This window comes from Myotis myotis, unplaced genomic scaffold (assembly GCF_014108235.1).
Source record: "Myotis myotis isolate mMyoMyo1 unplaced genomic scaffold, mMyoMyo1.p scaffold_m19_p_7, whole genome shotgun sequence".
NCBI lineage: Eukaryota > Metazoa > Chordata > Mammalia > Chiroptera > Vespertilionidae > Myotis > Myotis myotis.
The window spans coordinates 9,911,067-9,931,745 of record NW_023416379.1 but is presented as its reverse complement, the minus strand read 5'-3'; the positions used below and the strand labels follow the sequence as shown (position 1 = coordinate 9,931,745).

General features: G+C 48.5%; 1 protein-coding gene across 1 annotated transcript; it reads right to left on the bottom strand.

Annotated features, from left to right (window-relative positions):
• Positions 1–1,889: 1,889 nt before the first annotated feature.
• Positions 1,890–11,840, bottom strand: LOC118660396 (UL16-binding protein 1-like). Its single transcript, XM_036317759.1, has 6 exons — positions 11,687–11,840; positions 4,811–5,032; positions 3,958–4,239; positions 3,542–3,668; positions 3,240–3,337; positions 1,890–2,038 (listed from the first exon to the last, which is right to left on the bottom strand). Exons 1-6 carry the CDS (start codon positions 11,769–11,771, stop codon positions 1,959–1,961), a joined length of 894 nt encoding a protein of 297 aa, XP_036173652.1. The 5' UTR covers positions 11,772–11,840; the 3' UTR covers positions 1,890–1,958.
• Between the last annotated feature and the right edge of the window lie 8,839 nt (positions 11,841–20,679).

Here is a 20,679-nt window from a genome sequence, read left to right as displayed (position 1 = left end):
CAACACTGAGACATACATACCAGGCCAGCTAGGGGAAGAAAAGGTCTAGGTGTCAGAGGACTGGCAAAAACATGCCAGGGGTCTGCAGGGAGAAGGTAGAGTGTGTAGGGTCTGATCCTGAGAAAGCTGAGGAAGAGAGAACCCAATGTTGGCGAAGGGAGAGTTAACAGTGATGGGTCATGGAGTTTAGCATGGCTCCCGGAGATGGAGCTAATCTTCTAGTAGGATGGGTCTTTGGAGTTTGAAACCAGGGTTGAACACACAACATGGAATAGAAAATCCAGAACTTATGAGACAGGTTGGACCAGGTGTGTGATTGACATAATCCTTGGGCATTGAAAGCATCATCATGGCTCCCCTGTTGTTGAAGTGGTGCATGGGGACAAGGGCAGGCAATGAATATAAATCTGTCCAGGTCCTCCTCATAGAGGTATCACTGCATCCACAGATCCAACAATGATCACTTTACATTCCCCATATTTGTACCAAGAATGGAGAGATCTTTGTAGTTAGTGAATTTTCTATGGGGTGAGGGCTACCACAGTGGGGACCTACAAGTACTTCCTTCTCATTTTGTCGTCCCTCTTTCCCAAGGAGAATGTTAAAGCAGTATTGTATCCTGCACGAAATGACAGAGATTAGTAGCAGCCTTTACCTAAAAGGATGCGGGTGCATGATCCCTATCCCATCTCTCTTTGATAGCAACCTGGTCTGAGACTTCTGTGAATGCGTGTCTATTACATATTCCAGGCCTAAGTCTGTTGCAACTACTCAGCTCTGCTGTTGCACCAAAACAGCCATACATTTGTTTGGGACACCCAGGATATTCTGAACCCTTCGTCTGTGAAGAAATAAAAAATATTTGTGAAGTAGGGATGTTTCTGCTGAGAAGACTTACTTCTAGCTGAAGGAGGTGAGTCAGGGGGAGAGATGACAGGAAAGTTGCTGTGCTGGGTGGGGGATTTGGAGAAATCATAAGGTTCTCATTGGTTAAGTCCTAGAACATTTGTTTGCATTCAGAGCATCAGGGTAATGTTTGAGACCAATACAAGATGCCTGCTAACTGAAGAGTGACCCTTACATTCTCTGTTTCCACAGACGTTCTAGCGGAATCACTGGTACTATTTACCTCATAACATGGAGGAACAGTGAGATGCTGTGAATTCTCTATTGGGTTATAAAACAAATCTCCATATCTCAAACAATTAAAAGTGGAACTGCCATATGACTCAGCGATTCCACTTCTGGGAATATATCCAAAGAAACCCGAAACACTGATTGGAAAGAATATATTCACTCCTATGTTCATTGCAGCATTATTTACAACAGCCAAGATTTGAAAGAGACCCAGTGCCCATCAATAGATGAGTGGATAAAGCAGCTCTGGCACATTTAAACAATGGAATACTACTCGGCTGTAAAAAAGGTAGGAAATCTTACCTTTTGCGACAGTGGATGGACCTGGATACTATTATGCTGAGTGAAATAAGGCAGAGAAACAAATACCATATGATCTCACTTATAGGTGGAATCTAAAGAATAAAATAAGCTAAAAAAATAGAAACAGATTCATAGATACAGAGAACAGACTGACAGCTCTTAGAGGGGAGGGGAGCTGGGTGAAAATAGTCCAGGATTAAGCAAACCCCACAAACTCATAGACAGACAACAATATGGTGATTATCAGAGGTAAAGGGGCCTGGGAGGTAGACGAGGGTGAAGGAGATAAATGGTGATGGAAGGATTCTTGACTTGGGGTGGTGAACATACAATACAGTGCAGAGATGATGTATTATGTAACTGAAACCTATATAATTTTATTAACCTGCCATACCAATAAATTAAAAATAAAGTTTTTTAAATGAAATGAAATGAAATGAATAGCATATCTAATACTTGCAACAATAAAGATTAAAAATAATAAAGATAAATTAATTTTTAAAAAACAGAACAGCAGGTCATCCAGAGGCAGCCAAGTAAAAGACAGAGTCGCTGAGATGGTCCACACCACCAGGGCCTCCTTGGTCGCATCGGCAGCCTGCAGAAAAGGGCGAGTGTTGGTCCCAGTGGCTGAAGAAATCCTGGGTCAGTTCTCCTGGGGCTACAGCACTCCAATCACTCTCCATCTCCAGCCCTGCCCTCACCAGAGTCACGTCTTCCCTGAACCTGCCACCCCTGCCCTGGGACCAGCAGCCTGTACCAAGCTCTGCCCACTCTTTGCACATCACAGAGTCACCCCAGTCCTGCTACAGATGTTCTGGGTTAATGAGTCAATCTGCTCCCTTCACTCAGGTCTGATTCTCCTGGGGGTGGGAGGGTCTAAAGGACCTGGTGGGAGCTCTGATGGACAGGAGAGCACATTCTAACACCTGGCAGCTTGGGGAGGGATGCAGTCAAACATCCTTCTTTTTCCTTCTCTCCCAGCCTCTTACCTAGCTGCACATGGAGCTCTCAGTATGAAGGTCCCTGCCCTGCCCCATCCATTCGTGGTCAGCCCCACCTATGTCCTGAGTCACCTCTGCCCTGGGCCACTCAGTGGCTCAGGATCTGGAGTATGGAGGAGGCTGTCTGCCAGGTGACTGCGTCAGGGCTCAGCCAGGAATCCCAGGGGTTCACTGAGAACTGGCCTCCTTCTAACCTTACTCTTGCCTCCCTACACCGTCCTTACTGTTTGCCTCTCTCCTTACTGGACCGTTCAAAACCACTTTCTGTGAACTTCAGCTTTTTGAGTTGGGTTTGCAAGGCCTTCCAACACCCTTCCTGGGATTAGGTCCAGCCCCCTGGATATTCCCCTCCCCTGGACATATCACACGGAGCCAGCATACTACTCTCACCCGAATGTGAGCACTGCCCATGTCCTCTGTGCCTGCTGTCTCCACTCCACCCACATTGGGACCCCAAACTATTCCCAAATAAAGAATTTGAGTCAGAACTGAAATCCCTAAACTCCTTCAGCATCTATAGGCCTTAAGCCTTGGTGTGAACCTTTCCTTTTCCCACTGGCATCAACAGTGAGGAGACAGCGGAACTCAGGGCTGAGCTCGTGCAACTTATTGCTGTTCAGTGATAACATGTGTTAGTCTCCTGGTCTAATTTCCAGGAGGAAAAGTTTCAGTGAGGCGGGATCAGGGGTCGGGTTGGGAATTCACCTCCCTCACCCCTGGCCATCTGCCTTTCACTTCCCACTCAATCCTGCCTTCAGCACCTGTTACTATAAGGCCCCAGCAGAGGATACCTACTATGATCAAGCCGGTGAGGATCACAGGGAGGATCGAAATGATAGGCATGCTGGTTGTGGCCTTGGACGGAACTGTGGCTGCGGCAATGGTTGATGGAGCTGTAATGGAAACACAGAGTGACATCCTGTGAAGAACCCAAATCTGAGGTGCTGTCCCAGGCAGTCCTGCAATGCAAACAGTTTCTACCCCTATACATGTGGCAGCCAATGTGACAGATCCTGGGGTTGGAACAAAGAGCGGAGATGGGCCCTGTCCCCTTGAAGCTCATACAGCTACTGGGGGAAGCAAAGGTTACAATATACCCAGTCACTCCTGCTGTGACACAAGATGATTGAGGAAGGTGATTGAGAAGTCTTCTCAGGAGCTGATTTGAGGTGGTTTTGAAGGATTCCAAAAGTAGACCAGTTGAGATGAAGAAGGAAAGTAATGCTACAAAGAGGAAACAGTACAAGGAAAAAGTTCTAAAGCCCAATGATGCCCTTGGGGTCAGCAAGAAATCCACAGTGAGTGGTCTAGGGTTATGTGCAGTGAAGAAGAGGAGGTGACAAGGGAAAGGAGGGATTTCAGAACATACCAATGACTGTTAGACTCCAAAAAAACCCCCCAAACCCCTCGGTTGGATCACTTTTTCAAACCACACACAACACACAGACACACCCACACAACGTCAATGTAATTTCAAGAGACCTGTACAATGTCATCCCCTCTGCACAGTTACCTTTTGTGCTCAGAACTTCACCCTGGGCTCCGGAAACTTGTTGAAGCCAGTCTATACAATCTTGAGTAGCGATACTAACAAGGTCACCAGTCATAGCTCTGTCACTGGCCAATGTCTCCTTTAACGGTTGCCCTTCAGGTCGCAACACTGTCCAGCTTTTGTTCTCCACGTTAAAGAAGAGAGATTTATGTCCATCAAAGCCAAACTTCCAGGATGCACTGTTGTGTCCTTTGGATTCCTGCTTACACATCATGGTGCCCTGCAGGGAGAAAGAATCTATCCCTACCACCATGGGAATGAGGTCAGCGTTGGGTCTTGATACATCCTTTGCTACCACCTTGTGTCCAGCCCTCTCTCCCCTCCTATCTCCTAGTCTTGCTCTGTCTTCTGTGTCCTATCCTGGCTGCTGGGCCTCTTGGGTGGAACCAACTTCCAATCTATATATATAAAAGCCTAAGCAACTAGTACAACCAAATGACCAGAACGACCGGTCAACCAGTCGCTATGACGTGCACTGACCACCACGGGGCAGATGCTCAATGCATGATATGCCCCTTGGTGGTCAGTGTGCCCCCCACAGCCAACCTCCCATGGCCAGCAAACCTCCTGCAGTCCCTCCCCCTGTCCCTCCTCCCATCTGACAGGCCCCTGCCAGCAACTGGAAGGCTCCAGCCAGCCCAGCCCTGATCAGGACTGGGTGAAATGGCCCCGATAGTCCCTAATCACCAGCCAAGCCTAGAGACCCCACCCATGCACAAATTTTGTGTACTGGGCCTCTAGTATTTACATAAATGCAATTGTTCCCTAACCCTACAACAGTGTTCTACTCCTACCATGGGCCTTGCAAACTTACCAATGATTTTAATAATTTCTGGTTTAATGCCAAGCAGGTTCTTTTTGAGCTCTTCCATCAGGCCTTTTAGAGTTTTAGTCTGTCTCTCCCAGACCTCTGTGGCATTCTTTTGGCTATTACAGTTATAATCAAGAAATTCATTTCCATTGATCTGGCCTTGAATCTTACACCATGGTTGTCCATCAGGAGTAATGGTGAATTTATAGCTAAGAGAGATAGCACCTGTGAGGGAAAAATGCAAGTGAAGGTTGAGGTTGGAAGAAAAGTGCCCACAAGTGCCTCTCCCCCATCTCTTGACAGCAAGTGCATCCCTCTGATGGGCTGGGCTGGGCTGGCAGAGCAAGAACTGACTCTGCCAGGCCCCTCTAATCACCAGGTGAAGGCTAGTGACTCTCCCTTGCTTGAGGAGGCCCTGGAGGCCACTGCCTGGCAGGAGACCACACAATCCCCAGTATGTCCCCTCTATCCTCCAGGCCAATAACCAGCATCAGTGAGTCTATAACAAGTCCAGGGATGTAGCAGGTTTCATAGGGGAGAAAAAGGTCTTGATGCCAGAGGATTGTGGGGAGATGTTTGAGTGTGCAGGGGGCTGCTCCTGAGGAAACTGGATGATAGTGGGGACAGAGTGAGATGGGAACCCAATGTTGAAGAGGGGGAGTTGACAACTATAGGTCACAGGATTTAGCAGAGCCCTGGGAGAGGGTGCTTACCTGCTACTAGGATGGGTATTAGGAGTTTGAGGAAATGGATGGCTATGCTGTATGAAAGAGAATATCAGGAGCTTCCAACACAGATAGTACAGGGAGGGATTAAAAGACTCAGAGAAATGCATAGACTCAGAATGGTCATAGTATGAAAAGTCAGAACAACCAGAAAATGTCCATCCACTCTGCTCAAGGGAAGGCATGAAGGATTCTTTATCGAACTTATTATGAATGCTTGATGATGCCGGGGTTCAAATGTGTCACTTTGGCATATTGATAATTTTGAATTAAAGTTATTTAAGAAACAGCTGGTGCAAGAAGGATACTCTGACCGTCCTTTGTCCCACTGAAAGCAGGCAACAAGTCTCCTATGCAAAATGTACTTTCCCTATACAAGGAGGTAGAGAGACATTCTTAGCACCAGAGATAGGGAATTCAGGGCCAAGAAGGCTGTATAACATAACCTTCTTGCTTCATTGCTAATTCACCACTCCAAGCCAAAATGCCTTTGTTAATTCTTCACAAATTTATGATTTCTTTGTTTAAAAGCATAAAATCTGCTTACTGTGGTTACTTCAGAGAGTTTCCTATTTCTATGATCTCCTGTACATACCATATTAAAATTCGATTTTTACATGTTAATGTGTCTGACGTTAATTTAAGTGTTAGACCAGCCAGAAGAACCTAGATGAGTGGAGGAAAAATTCTTCCTCCCCGACAGTAAGAAGGGCAACACCATTGTCAGGAGTGTCAGTGCTGGCTGTCTTTGATACCAAGAATTACCACGTGGAGGTAGTATTTCAGAAATGGGCTCCCAGTAGTAATGGAGACGAAAATCCTGATAGAATAAAACAGTGTCTTATCCTGGACAAAATGATGGGATTAGATATAGGAGCTCAACTGGCACAAGCAAGCAGAGTGCCATTACTGAAACCATCAGAAAGGTTCCTTTGGCTCATGGAACACAGTGATCCTAGAGACAAAATACATAAACAGCCAACTCAGAGAGTGCTGGACGTAAGTAATAAAATCAGAGACAAAACACAAGGATGAATACTTGGGAGGCTAAAAGCAGCCTCCCTAGAAAGAGGCTGGGTCTTTTGCCAGTTTTGAGAACTGAGCAAATTCTGAGACCCGTAACCCATTACTAGAAGGAGAGGCCTGGTTCCCATGAGGAGGGACCCTTCAAGCTGACAGCAAGTGCCAAATGGTCATTGACTCGGCTAAGTGTACACTGGGAAACAGAAACTACCTACATACCTACATTCATATTGGAGCTAGTGGGTGAGACATCATTCCCAGAGATGAGAGGTAGCATCATGGGCCCTGTTACTAAAGTGGTGCATGGTGTGGGGGCCCCGGTAATGAACAGACACCTGCCCCAGGTCCTGCTCACAGTGCTATCATTTAAGCCAGCCACCCACACACTGGTCATTTCGCATTCCCCAGGTTTGTAACAAGAATAGGGAATTATTGTAGTTAGTGAATTTCTTGTAGGTTGAGTGCCACACAGTAGGGGCATTCAAGTGCAACCTTCTGAAACTGTTATTTCTTTTTCATAATAGATTGTTAAAATAGTATTTTATCCTGGACAAAATGATAGAGAAGAGTACCAATCTTAAAACCTCTCTAAGATTGCAGGGGTATGATCATTTTTTCCTCCTATTTAATTGCCAGCCTGGTCCAAAAAACTTTCAATAAATGAGTATCCAGTAAGTATTTCAGGCTTTGCAGATGATAGATCTCAGCTGCAACTACTCAGCACTGCTGTGGTAACATGAAAGAAGTCATAGACAATACATGAATGTGAATGGACCTTGTTCTTGAGGCATAAGACCCAGCAGACCAAGGATACCAGAAATATCTGTAGTAGCACAAGGTGCTATAGGGCCTTCATGGCATTTCTACTGGAGAATCACAACTCAGATCCCTAGTGTTCAGAAGCAAGGCCATGTCACTTGCAGCAGGGAAATCCACATCACTTAAAGCAGTGGTTCTCAACCTTCTGGCCCTTTAAATGCAGTTCCTCATGTTGTGACCCAACCATAAAATTATTTTCGTTGCTACTTAATAACTGTAATGTTGCTACTGTTATGAATTGTAATGTAAATATCTAAGATGCAGGGTGGTCTTAGGCGACCCCTGTGAAAGGGTTGTTCGACCGCCAAAGGGGTCACGACCCACAGGTTGAGAACCGCTGACTTAAAGTATTTCAGGCTTTGCAGATGATAGAGCACTTAAAGAGGCTGTGGTAAAGCACCAGGCTGGTAGAGATGAGGCCTCTGGCTATCGACTATTAGAGTTACCCACCGTGAGTGTCATTAAGTCAAATAAACGTAGTGGTCACAAGACAGAAATGATTCTTCAGGCACTGAGATGAGCAGGGTCACAGGGAATGAATGAGATGCTGATCTTGATACCAGAAATGTTACACCAGCAGAGCCCTAAGCTCACACCTATAGCTTCATCCGTGTCTCTCACAGTCTCCTGGGATTAAGGAATCCAGTCTACAGATAGGAGGGGAGAAAAGGCCCCCAGCTGTGGGACCCACATCCTCTCACATTCACTCCACCCAGAAGCCACAGGCAAAATAGGGCATGTTTCTAGCTCTTCAACACACCCTGCAGGAACCCTAGGAGATGATTTTCTAACAGACATGACATCCATATGTGGGACACCCCAAATGTGGGGCCAGGAAACTATGACAGCATCCAAATCTGGTTCCCCACTCACTTGCATGTTGTGCTTTCCCTCTGCAAACATGAAGGTGCCTATTGTATACAGAGGCAGATAGTAAGTGGCCTGACATTCATTATCGCTCTTTGTAAAAAAAGTTTGCAGGAAGGCAGATCCAAGATGGTGGCAAAGTAGGTGGAAGTTACACTCACCTCCTCCCAGGACCAAACTAGAAGTACAGCAAAAATATAGAACAATTAACCTGAATACCCAACAGAAGACTAGCTGATCAGTAGCCTTATATCAAGGATTTTCAGAAGAAGTCACATTGAAACTGGCAGGGAGGGGTAGATGTAAAAAGGGCTGAGTACTTGAAATGTAAAGGTGTGACACTTTGTAAAGTGTGAGTTGCCTAACCACTAAGCCATACACCTAGAACTAATACTAAATAATACTGAATGTAAATGGCAATTGAATAAAAAACAAACAACAAAAGTTACAATGAATGGCAGTATAACTCAAAACGTATGGAAGATTTTTTTCAAAAAAAAAAAAAAAAAAAAAAAAAAAAAGAGCCTGGCTGGCGTGGCTCAGTGGTTGAGCCTCTACCTATGAATGGGGAGGTCAAGGTTCCATGCCTGGGTTGTGGGCTTGATCCCCAGGGTGGGGCATGCAGGAGGCAGCCAATCAATGACTCTCTCATCATTGATGTATCTCTCTCTTTTTTCCTCTCTGAAATCAATAACACACACACACACACACACACACACACACACACACATAAAATTAAAATACTTTTAAAAAGGACATGAAAAGGTTTGCAGACACCTGTCCCCGTGTATGACCTTTATATGTTGCTACCTCCCCAGTAGCTAGAAAATATGGGTTTGGGACCATAGGTAGAAGGGAGAGTGCCCTTTTTTACCACCATTCTCAGGGGTCTACTTTGCAAAAAGTATAGAAAAACAAAAAAGCAAAACTGGAATTGTGTTCTTTTGCAGTTCTGAAGGCTAGAATTAGACATCACGGTGTCAGTAGAGCCATCTCTCTCTCCTAGCTTTCGATGCTCCCTGCCCCCCCTCCCCCCTCCGCGTTCTGTGGGCCAGGTACAGAGGCTTCTGCTGGGGGTGTCCTCAGGTGAGGAGGTCAGGTGACACTGGTGGAGGGAGGGTCACTTCAGAATGGGAAGGTGTTGCAGGCACTGGTTCTTAGGACGCCAGCAAACTGAGTTTAAAACAATGTGAGCTGGGGTGAGGAGCAGCGGTGACTCATTAGGGAAGTGAGCGCGCGCGCGCGCGCGCGCGCGTGTGTGTGTGTGTGTGTGTGTGTGTGTTTGTGTGTGTGTCTCGGACTTCAGGTTGAAACCGTGGTAACTGCTAGAGGAGCTTAGAAGTTCAAGAGCAGTTTTCCCAGGGAAAGCCATGCGAGTAGAAGAGGGGCCCGCAGCTGTCCTTGGGTTACTAACGTGAGAGATGCCCCCTGTCCTGTCCCCGCCCCACATCCCACAGGCCAGGGCCTCGGGCTCCCACTTCCCGAGAAGCCTCCAGGGCTGCAAGGTGGGGGGGGGGGAGGGGAGGGGAGGGGAGGAGAGGGGGAGGGGGCGCGCTAGCGAGGGGAGGGGAGGGGGCGGGGAGAGGGGAGGGGGCGGGGGAGGGGAGGGGAGGGTAAGGGTTAGAGGCGCGCTAGCGATGGGAGGGGGAAGGGAGGGGGCGCGCTAGCGAGGGGAGGGGGAGGGGGAGGGGGCGCGCTAGCGAGGCCCGCGGGTCAGGGAGGAGGCCTTTACCATGGAGCCAGCTACCACCCCTCCCCCCCCTCGTTTCAGGCCCTCTTCTCGCCTGGAACGGGACTGACGACCCGCTGTGCAGACCGGGCAGCCGCGGGGACGATTGAGGAGGGGCCGGCTGTGTCACGGCGCCACCCGGCCACAGGGTTCCCGAACCCCTAAAGGGCATCCCCTCTGGTTCCCCCACTCCGGTTCGCAGGTTAATTCTTTTTTTTTTTTTTAATATATTTTATTGATTTTTTACAGAGAGGAAGGGAGAGGGATAGAGAGTCAGAAACATCGATGAGAGAGAAACATCGATCAGCCTCCTCCTGCACATCTCCTACTGGGGATGTGCCCGCAACCCAGGTACATGCCCCTGACCGGAATCAAACCCGGGACCCCTCAGTCCGCAAGCCGACGCTCTGTCCACTGAGCCAAACCGGTTTCGGCCGCAGGTTAATTCTTGTCCTTTTTCCAAACGCAGATTGATTTCATCCCCGGACTCCCCGACCTCCCCGAGCTACCCGACTTCACCGAGCTCCCCGACTTCACCGAGCTCCCCGACCTCCCCGACTTCACCGAGCTCCCCGACCTCCCCGAGCTCCCCGACCTCCCCGAGCTCCCCGAGCTCCCCGACCTCCCCGAGCTCACCGAGCTCCCCGACCTCCCCGAGCTCCCCGACCTCCCCGAGCTCCCCGAGCTCCCCGACCTCCCCGAGCTCCCCGACCTCCCCGAGCTCCCCGAGCTCCCCGACCTCCCCGAGCTCACCGAGCTCCCCGACCTCCCCGAGCTCCCCGACCTCCCCGAGCTCCCCGAGCTCCCCGACCTCCCCGAGCTCACCGAGCTCCCCGACCTCACCGAGCTCCCCGACCTCCCCGAGCTCACCGAGCTCCCCGACCTCCCCGAGCTCACCGAGCTCCCCGACCTCACCGAGCTCCCCGAGCTCACCGAGCTCCCCGACCTCACCGAGCCACCCGAGCTCACCGAGCTCCCCGACCTCCCCGACCTCCCCGACCTCCCCGACCTCACCGAACTACCCGAGCTCCCCGAGCTCCCCGAGCTCCTCGAGCTCCCCGACCTCCCCGAGCTCACCGAACTACCCGAGCTCCCCGACCTCCCCGAGCTCACCGAGCTCCCCGACCTCCCCGAGCTCACCGAGCTCCCCGACCTCACCGAGCTCCCCGAGCTCACCGAGCTCCCCGACCTCCCCGACCTCCCCGACCTCACCGAACTACCCGAGCTCCCCGACCTCCCCGAGCTCACCGAACTACCCGAGCTCCCCGAGCTCCCCGACCTCCCCGAGCTCACCGAGCTCCCCGACCTCCCCGAGCTCACCGAGCTCCCCGACCTCACCGAGCTCCCCGAGCTCACCGAGCTCCCCGACCTCACCGAGCCACCCGAGCTCCCCGACCTCACCGAACTACCCGAGCTCCCCGACCTCACCGAGCCACCCGAGCTCACCGAGCTCCCCGACCTCCCCGACCTCCCCGACCTCACCGAACTACCCGAGCTCCCCGAGCTCCCCGAGCTCCTCGAGCTCCCCGACCTCCCCGAGCTCACCGAACTACCCGAGCTCCCCGACCTCACCGAACTACCCGAGCTCCCCGAGCTCCCCGACCTCACCGAACTACCCGAGCTCCCCGACCTCCCCGAACTACCCGAGCTCCCCGAGCTCCCCGACCTCACCGAACTACCCGAGCTCCCCGAGCTCCTCGAGCTCCCCGAGCTCACCGAGAGGCGCAGCCCAGGCGCAGTGCCGGGGCAGAATCCAGAGCAAGAAGACGGGGCTCAACGTGGTCCCCACAGTCCCCACCATCGCGGCCAGAAGCGCGGAGGCGATCCCACGCGTAGTGCAGTCGAACCCGGTCCGAGCGCGAACTGAAGACTGAATGGGGACATTCTCATTTGGGTGGCTCCTCCCACCTATTACGCAAGGCCGTAATTTTTGTAATATTTCACCCCGCCCCAACCAGGTCCTCCTCACCATAACTTTTGCTCTTTACAGTGAAAAACTCCCAATTCCAGAATCACTACTCTTGTGCTCAAAAGGCACAAACTTCCAGATAGAAACTAAACAAGTCATGGGATGCGATGCAGAGCAGGGTGACCGACCGTAATTAATAACACTCTGCACACTGAAGGCTTTTAGAGGAGTAGATCTAACACTTCTCATCACTAGAAAAAAATTGTAACTTTGTGTAGTGGTAGAGGTTAACTAGACTAACTGTGGTGATATTTTCACAATATATACAAATATCACATTATTATGTTGTACATCTGAAACTAATATAATGTTATATGTTAGTTATGTCTCAATAAAAATAGAAAAACAGCCCTCACTGGTTTGACTCAGTGGATAGAGCATCGGCCTGCGGATTGAAGGGTCCCAGGTTCAATTCTGGTCAAGGGCATGTACCTTGGTTGCGGGCACATCCCCAGTAGGGGGTGTGCAGGAGGCAGCTGATCGATGTTTCTAACTCTCTATCCCTCTCCCTTCCTCTCTGTAAAAAATCAATAATATATATATTTTTAAAAAATAGGAAAACAAAACTGGAATTGTGTTCTCTCGCCATCCTGAAGGCTAGAACTAGAGAGCAAGGTGTCGGCAGAGCCATCTTCCTCCTGGCTTTGGTTGTTCCTGGCAGAGCTTGGCTGACAGCTGCTGAGGCCAATGTCTGCCTCTGTTGTCACAGGGCCTCCTTCTGCTCTGTGTCTGCGTTTTCCCATGGCGTTTTCCCCGTCTGCCACTGTGTCTGTTCCTACAAGGACAGCAGCCATATTGAATTATCATTCACTTGGTGCAACTACTGTGGAAAACAGTGTGGCATTTCCTCAAAAAATTAAAATGGAGCCGCCATTTGACCCAGTGATCCCACTTCTAGGAATATATCCTAAGAAGCCTGAAACACCAATTAGAAATAATATATGCACCCCTATGTTCATAGAAGCCCAGTTTACAATAGCTAAGGTCTGGAAACAGCCCAAGTACCCATTGGTAGTTGAATGGATTAAAAAATTGTGGTACATGTACACAATGGAATACTATGCAACTCTAAAAAAGAAGAATCTCTCACCGTTTGAGACAGCATGGAGGGACCTGGAGAGTATTATGCTAAACGAAATAAGTCAGTCCGAGAAAGACAAGTATCATATGACCTCACTCATATGTGGAATTTAATGAACAAAACAAACTGATGAACAAAATATATCCAGAGACATTGAACATGCAACAGACTGACATATTTCAGAGGAGGAAGGCGGGAAGAGATTAACCAAAGAACTTATATGCATATATGCATAGCCCCTGGGCAGATAATAGTACAGGGGAGGCCTGGGGAGGGAGTGCAGGTGGGGTGGAGGTGGTCAATGGGGGGAAAAGGAGACATTTGTAATACTTTCAACAATGAAGATAAATTAAGAAAAAATTAAGTCCATGAAGATAGTGAAAAAAAAAAAAAAGAATTAGCATTCACCCTTATGATCTTATTTTAACTTGATTACATCTACAAAGATCTTGTTTCTAGATACGGTGACATTCACAAGTACCAGGAGTTAGGACTTCCACATTTCTTTTTTGGGGGACACAAGTCAACCCATGATAGAAGGCATGTAACTGTCATTTTCCACCTCTCAAAAGAATAATTTCTTCTTTTTATTTTTCCTTTCTGAAAATCACTTTTCCTGAGATATAAAACATTACTAGTATATTAGTTTCTTGTGTATAAGATTTCATGTTTATTAACTAAGAGAACCTGTGCATTACATCCTGACATTTATTTTATATTTCAAAGTTTGTACCTTTTGTCCACAAGAAGAAATGATTATTTTATTAAAATTTATTTTTCAATGGGTGTGACAGGCAATATTATATTAGTTTCAGGTGTACAACGTAGTGATTAGACATTAGTATATAGAAAGAAGTGATCCATTTCTTTCCTGTGAGTGGTAAAGACGATTCAACTGTTTAGTTTGTTTGGAGCACTTTCTCAAACTTCTTGTACTTTTTTCTGAATCAAGGGAAATGGGCCAGTAGTCATGGTCTCAGGAACTGCCACCGGAGCAAGGCAAGCATAGATTCCATGTCCGTCAGTTTGAAGATAATGCAAAGGCATTGCCAGCACAGGCCCTCATTTAATTCTCTATGCAGAACACCTAGTCGGCCAAAGGATGTCTGAGACCTGGGCAAGGTGGCTGCTGGCAAAGATGGTGTGGACTAGGTGTCTATTAAAGATGTGATGGTCACACTCTCAGGAGACCATTCCATCCTTGGCCGCACAATGGTGGTCCATGAAAAATGAGGTGACTTGGGCAAAGGTGGAAATGGTGAGAGTAAAAAGAAGGGGAGGGGGGATGCTGGAGGTTGTTTGTCTTGTGATGTGATTGGGCTCCCTCAGTGAACCTTCCCTAGGAGGAGGTCTGAGCCCTAGTAACTCCCCTGTTATCTTGTTAGTTGTAGAAATTTAACTTGATAAACAGTAAACACTGTAACCTTTAATAAAGTGATCCCTTGATAAGCCTAGTACCCCTCTGACACCAAACATACTTATTACCATATTATTGACTATGGTCTCTGTGCTCGACTTTGCATGTCCGTGCCTATTTTTATAACTGGCAGTTTGTACTTCTCAATCCCTCTTACCCTTAGCCCACCCTCCAACCCTGCCCACTGGCGACCATCAGTGCGTCCTCTGTGTCTGTGAGTTTGTTTTGTGGATTTACTTTGTGTTGGTAGTTTCCACATGCAAGTTAAACGATATGCTGTTTGTCTTTCTGTCTGCCTTATTTCATTTAGCAAAACACTCCTCAGGCCCATTCGTGTTGTGGCCAATGGCAAGATAAGAAGGAATGATTCTGAAAGTGGGAATGGAGGTGGGAAAAGATAGAAGGCCAGGACACAGGGTGAAGGGCTGAAAGGAAGGAAGGAAGGCCTAGTTTGATATATTATAGGAATTACGGCCCAGATGTAACAGGTACTTCCTCCCCTCCTCCTCTGCCCTCCCCTGGCCCTGCCCAGGAGCCTTGCTGAAACCTCGTCTCCTCCCAATGCCCCGCTAAACCCTCTGAGTACTGGGAGCCAGGGACAGTAGGAAAATGGTACTTAACTTCAGTTCTGGGTTAACCAGTCAGATTCCCGGGGCAGAGCACGCAGTGGGGCGGTGGCGGGGAGAGGGGAGGGAGGAGATGGGTGGCTATGTGCTTAAGACGGGCCCAGGGACTGGGGTTTGAGAACTTTCCTGTCTCGCCACCGCCCCCTCCTTAGGCCTCTCCGCAGGCTCCTTTCTGCCTGGAGAGTCCAGGGCTGCCTGTCCCCTTCCAGGCAAAAAGAGGAACCGGAAAGAAGGGGAGAGGGAGTGGGGGGCGGTTGTTGGCTGCAAAAGTAATCCTGGCAAATGGGCGGTTGGGGAGAGAGGAATGGGGGGTGGATGGAGGGCTGGGCAGGAAATTATGTTTAAGGACTATGACCCTGGCCCAGTCTACAGAGCGCTTCTCAGGACCTGGGAGCCTGGGAACCCCTGGCTTCAGGACAAGGGCGTTTCCTCGGGGTAGCTGCCCACAGACAACCGCATGGCTGCACTCCACTCACATGACTTCCCACACAAATCTTCCATCATCCATCGCTAGCCACCCTTGCAGCCAAGGGAGTGCTTTGCCAGCTGCTCATCAAGGAACCTGCCGCCCCAAGCCCCCAAGCGCTCACTTCACAAGCGCCTCTCAGCCACTTCCCCCAGGAGCCACTGCTCCCCTCCCAGCTCAGCGGTTTTATTACCCAGATCTTCAGTCCCAAGCAACCAGTGCCTCCAGCGCCTTCCCATCAGCGAAGTGACCCTAACCCCTTCCTCCACCTGGTGGCACTTTACCCCTGTTGCCTGAGGACACACCCAGCAAAAGCCTCTGCACGTGGCCCCCTGAACCTGGAGCAGGAGGGACAGGAAGCACATTTTCCCAACGTATGGCCCTGGGGATGAAGAGCACTCTCTCTACCCTTTGGTTCCAAACCCATATTTTCCCATAATGAGGAGGCAATAGCATTGACTACACAGTAGCAAAGGACAGATAGTAAATGTAAGGATTTTTACAGGCCTCTTAGTATCTGTCTGTTAAGCACTAGGCCCCTCCATGTTTGTGATGCAAAAGCAGCCAAAGACAACATGCAAATGAGTGGGAGACCAGATTTGCTCACTCTCTAGTTTGCTGACCCCAGATTTAGGGTTTATAGGGTGTCCCAGATATGGGTGCCCACCCCCCAGGGAAGCATTTTCCAGGGCGCTCTGCTGTGTGTTGAAGAGCCAGAAATATGTCCTATCCTACCCGTGGCTTCTGTGTAGAGTGAATGTGAAAGGATGTGGGTCCCACAGGTGGGGGCCAGTGCTCCTCTCCTTTCTGTAGGCTGGATTCCTCGGTCCAAGGGGGCCATGAGAGACACTGCACGGAGCCATAGGTGTGACAACATTTCTGCTGTCAAGATCAGGCGTCCCTGGTTCTGCATCTTATGTGTTCCCTCTGGCGCTGCGCATTTCAATGCTAGAAATATCACTTCTATCTTAGGACGGCTGGGACCATCTGACCTACTGATGGTCATGATGGCCAACCCTGATACCCCATAGCCAGAGGCCTCATCTCCACCAGGTCCCAGGACTTCTACCAGGAGCCTCTTTGAATGGTGTGGGTTTCCCTGCGGTAAGAGACATGTCTTGCTGCAGAACACTGGGGGTCTGTGTTGTGATTCTCTAGTACAGGGATGGCGAACCTTTTGAGCTCGGCGTGTCAGCATTTTGAAAAACCCTAACTTAACTCTGGTGCCATGTCACATATAGAAATTTTTTGATATTTGCAACCATAGTAAAACAAAGACTTATATTTTTGATATTTATTTTATATACAGTGGGGCCTTGAGTTACGAGTGTCCTAACGAGTTTTTCGAGATACCAGCTGTCTCTCAGTCGATTTTTTGCTTTGAGTTGACAGAGTAATTTGAGTTAACGAGCTTCTTAACGAGCTCCCTCAGGAACGAATTAAACTCGTAAGTCAAGGCCCCACTGTATTTAAATGCCATTTAACAAAGAAAAATCAACCAAAAAAATGAGTTCGGGTGTCACCTCTGACATGAGTGTCATAGGTTCGCCATCACTGATCTAGTAGGAAGTCCCCATAGCACCTTGTCCTACTACAGATACCTCTAGCATCATAGGTCTGCTGGGTCTTATTGTCACCGGATGGGTGTCAGGCCCACAGTGGGTCGGCCTCAGGCTGGCTTGTACGTAGTGTGTGGGTTCTTGACAGGAAAGCGTTCACAAAACAAGTCCAGCTGATTTTGAGAGGCTGGTTATTAAAGCTGGGGACAGTGAAACCAAGGAAGGGCTTATGGCAGAAAAAGCAACAGGCCAGAGCCTAGCGCTGCTCTACCTTGGCTTCCTAGAAGTGTCATAGGAGAGAAGTGAGCCAAGGCCAGGTTGCACTTGGCTCACAAGGAAGTCAGAGCAAAAGGGGGCCTTGGAGAGAGGTTCAGGGGGTAAGCCCAGGATGAGCTGCCACTGTCCACAGCTCCCCTGGTTATAAATAAGTCTTGTGGGGACCCTTAGAGTTCAGGAGAAAGAAAGTAAAAAGTTCAGGAGGGACAGGGTATGCTCCCAAGAGAGCCCTGAAATTCCAAAATTATGCTTTTCCTTTCAAAATACATAGGTATTTCCAGAAGATATGGAAGCAGAAAGTATCCTTATTTGATTGGGGACTGATACCCTTTGTCTTGAGGGTTTTGATCTCTCTTCTGTGGACAAGAATCTCAGGGGAGAGTTTCAGCATAATATTCATCAGCTTTGCAGGTGCGTTTTTAATATGCTAATGCATCAAAATGAGCACATAGGGGAGTTTGGGGTTATTCTCTGGTCAGCTTCTCGGCTCTACTTTTATCTTGGGTCTGTCTGGCTCTAATCAGTTATTTTTTGTGTGATGTGTTTCCCTGACTTCATCTGTCCTTGGGGTTTTTTTGGCCCAAATGGCATTAATTGGGTCTTTGTCCTGTAACTCCCTGAACGGGATGATTGGAACTATTTATTCTCCGGACAGGGAGGAGAGGTCCTTGGTTAGGGAAGATAAGGTCTCATGATTCATTAGCTGGCTATAAATGGGTTAAATTGTTTGTTCTTGTTTAATTATCTTGTCTGTTTCCCCATTCCACTTGCCCAGGAATTTTCCTAGCCTCTTACTAGCCTGCCTCATTATGGTCCAGGATTTGAGGTCTGGACAAGACTATCACTCCTGTGTTTCCATTGCAGCTGCACCAACCCTGGCCCCAGCCTCAGCCTCAGCCCAGCCTCAGCTCAATCGAAGGCCATAAACATCATGCCTATCGCCTGGATCCTCAATGTTATCCTCACCTGCTCCATCATAGTTGGCATCCTAGGCTGGGTCCTCTGCAGTAACAGGTACTGAGGGCAGAATTGAATGGGAACTGAGGGGCTGATGGCCTGTGAGCACAGGGAAAGGTAAATTCCAAGCTTGACCTCTACCCCTTCTCTTTGTGGAAATTAGACCAGGAAAATAAGATGTAATATCACTTGATAGCAATAACTCAGACCAGCTCAGCCCTTAGATCTGCTATTTTCTGTCAAACCAGTGGGAAATGGAGGGACCTGCACTGAGGCTTAAGGTCTGTAGAAGCTTAAGGGCCTGAGTGAAGTCAGTCCGGATTCTCTGTTTGGGAGTGTGTTTGGGCCCAGTGTGGGGGGGGTGGGGACAGCAGGCACACAGGGGCACGCGCAGTGCTCACATTCAGGTGAGAGCAGCATGGTGGCTCCATGTGATGTGTCCAGGGGAAGGGGAATACCCAGGGGCTAAAAGGAAAAGGGCCTGAGTCTAATCCCAGGAAGAGTGGTGGAAGGTCTTGCAGACCCAACTGAAAAGGCTAAAGTTCACAGTTGAGTTCCCATAGAAAGTTGCTTCAGGTATGTCAGATCAGGCAGCAGGCGAACAGTAGGGAATGTGCAGGACAAGGTTAGAAGGAGGCCAAGTTCTTGGTGGAAAACAGGTACTAGTATTCCTGGCTGAGCCCTGATTCAGTCACCTGACAGCCAGCTGCCTCCACACTCAGATCCTGAGTCAGTGAGTGCCTTTGCCTTGAGCAGAGGTGACACCAGGGATAGGTGTGGCTGAGTTGCTGGTGGTGTTGGATGCTGACAGGTGATTGGAGCAGGAATGCATGGGGCAGGGCAGGGACACTCACTCTCAGAGTGGTGAGCTGTTACCAGGGTGAGGAGAGCAGGGGAGAGGAGAGCAAAGAAGGATCTTTGCCACAACTGTCCCCAGTGCTAGAGGGACCAGGATGTAGGCCTCTCTCTTTGGACAAGGGTCCTCTGGGCTTTTTTAGAATCAAAACATCTGATTGTCCCACAACAACAGTGGCATCGAAATACAAATCTCTCCCCATATTTTAAAAAGTATACAAAGCACAGAAGGAGCAAATAAAATACCTATAAAACCGAACTGGAGCATAACAAGGAGGTGGGAAATATCTAAACCCATCAGATCCCTTTGCTGGGTGTCACTGGTGAGTAGAGGACATTCTTGGTGAAACTTGCTGGGACTAAGGATGCGGTGGCTCTAGTGCAGTGGCTCCCTACGTGGGGCACACATCCCACAGGGGGGCAGTTTGATTTTTTTAAGGGGAGCAATTCCAGAATGACTTATTAACAATGATTTTTTTTTGCATTTTTTATGGTTCTAGAGGCCTCATATACAGTATATAATATATTGTAACATATTTATCTATTTCAGTTCTCTATTATGTTTTGAAACTTTATTTGCTAATTTTTTTCATATCACTTCATATTTTTATTATTTTAAACAATTTCTTAGTGATTTCTTCCTCAGTACTTCAACTGTCCTTTCGTTCTTCTATTTTTCTCTTTCATGGATGCCATGTTCTTTGGAAGCTTGTTTAGAGCAAGTTAATGGCCTCTTAGGCTTCCTCCACGTGAATAGGAGTTCATTTTTTGAGTAATAAGAATTATATGTCACAGGGGGGCATCAGGATTTTAGAGATGCTTGGGTGGGGCATGGCCACAGAAGGTTGGGAACCACTGCTCTAGTGCATTGATGTGAAATCTACCTTGATGGTTATGATGGGGTGATAAGAGGCCTGATTTTTAGGAAATAAACTCTAGAGAATGTGGCAGTGATGGGATATTTGCAGCTTACTGCCCAGCAGCTCAGAAATAGACTTTCTGTTACTGCATCTGCAATGTTTTTGTAAGATTTTTCTTGTCTCAAAATTTTTGAAACAGGTTTTAAAAGTGAGACTTTAGGAAAAACTTAATTTTCAGAATATGATCTATGAAGGGAGGAACCTCAGTAAATGCAATAGCGATGGGGAAAGTTGTCGCCCCTGCCTGTGCCTCAGATCCTTCTCTTTGTATAAAGCCAGGTCCTCCTCCTTTATTTTCTACTGACCCTTCCGTGCTCCAACCTTCCTTAGCCTCTCCCTCCTCCACTCCACAGCCTGCTCAGCCCAGGCCTGGAGTGGGAGGTGCTCACACTCACTGTATCGTCCTGACCCTCCTGTGAGCCAGGAGCGCCCAAGTAGCCAAATCAGAGAGAAGGGCTTGCAGCTCTTCTGAGACAGATCAACCCTGTAAGCAGTGTGTGTGTGTGTGTGTGTGTGTGTGTGTGTGTGTGTGTGTGTGTGTGTGTTCCTGATACATTTTGTTTCTGGAACTCATGCTTGCCAT

Bases quoted from the DNA above. Each gene is read 5' to 3' on its own strand.
- LOC118660396 (XM_036317759.1), bottom strand. From the start codon at position 11,771: ATGGTGGGGACTGTGGGGACCACGTTGAGCCCCGTCTTCTTGCTCTGG. The intron at 5,033-11,686 runs GTGAGCTCGGGG...TTTCCCTCACAG, and splicing joins CGCCTGGGCTGCGCCTCTCG to GTGCTATCTCTCTTAGCTAT. The intron at 3,669-3,957 runs GTAACTGTGCAG...TCCTCTTTGTAG, and splicing joins TGAAGTTCTGAGCACAAAAG to CATTACTTTCCTTCTTCATC.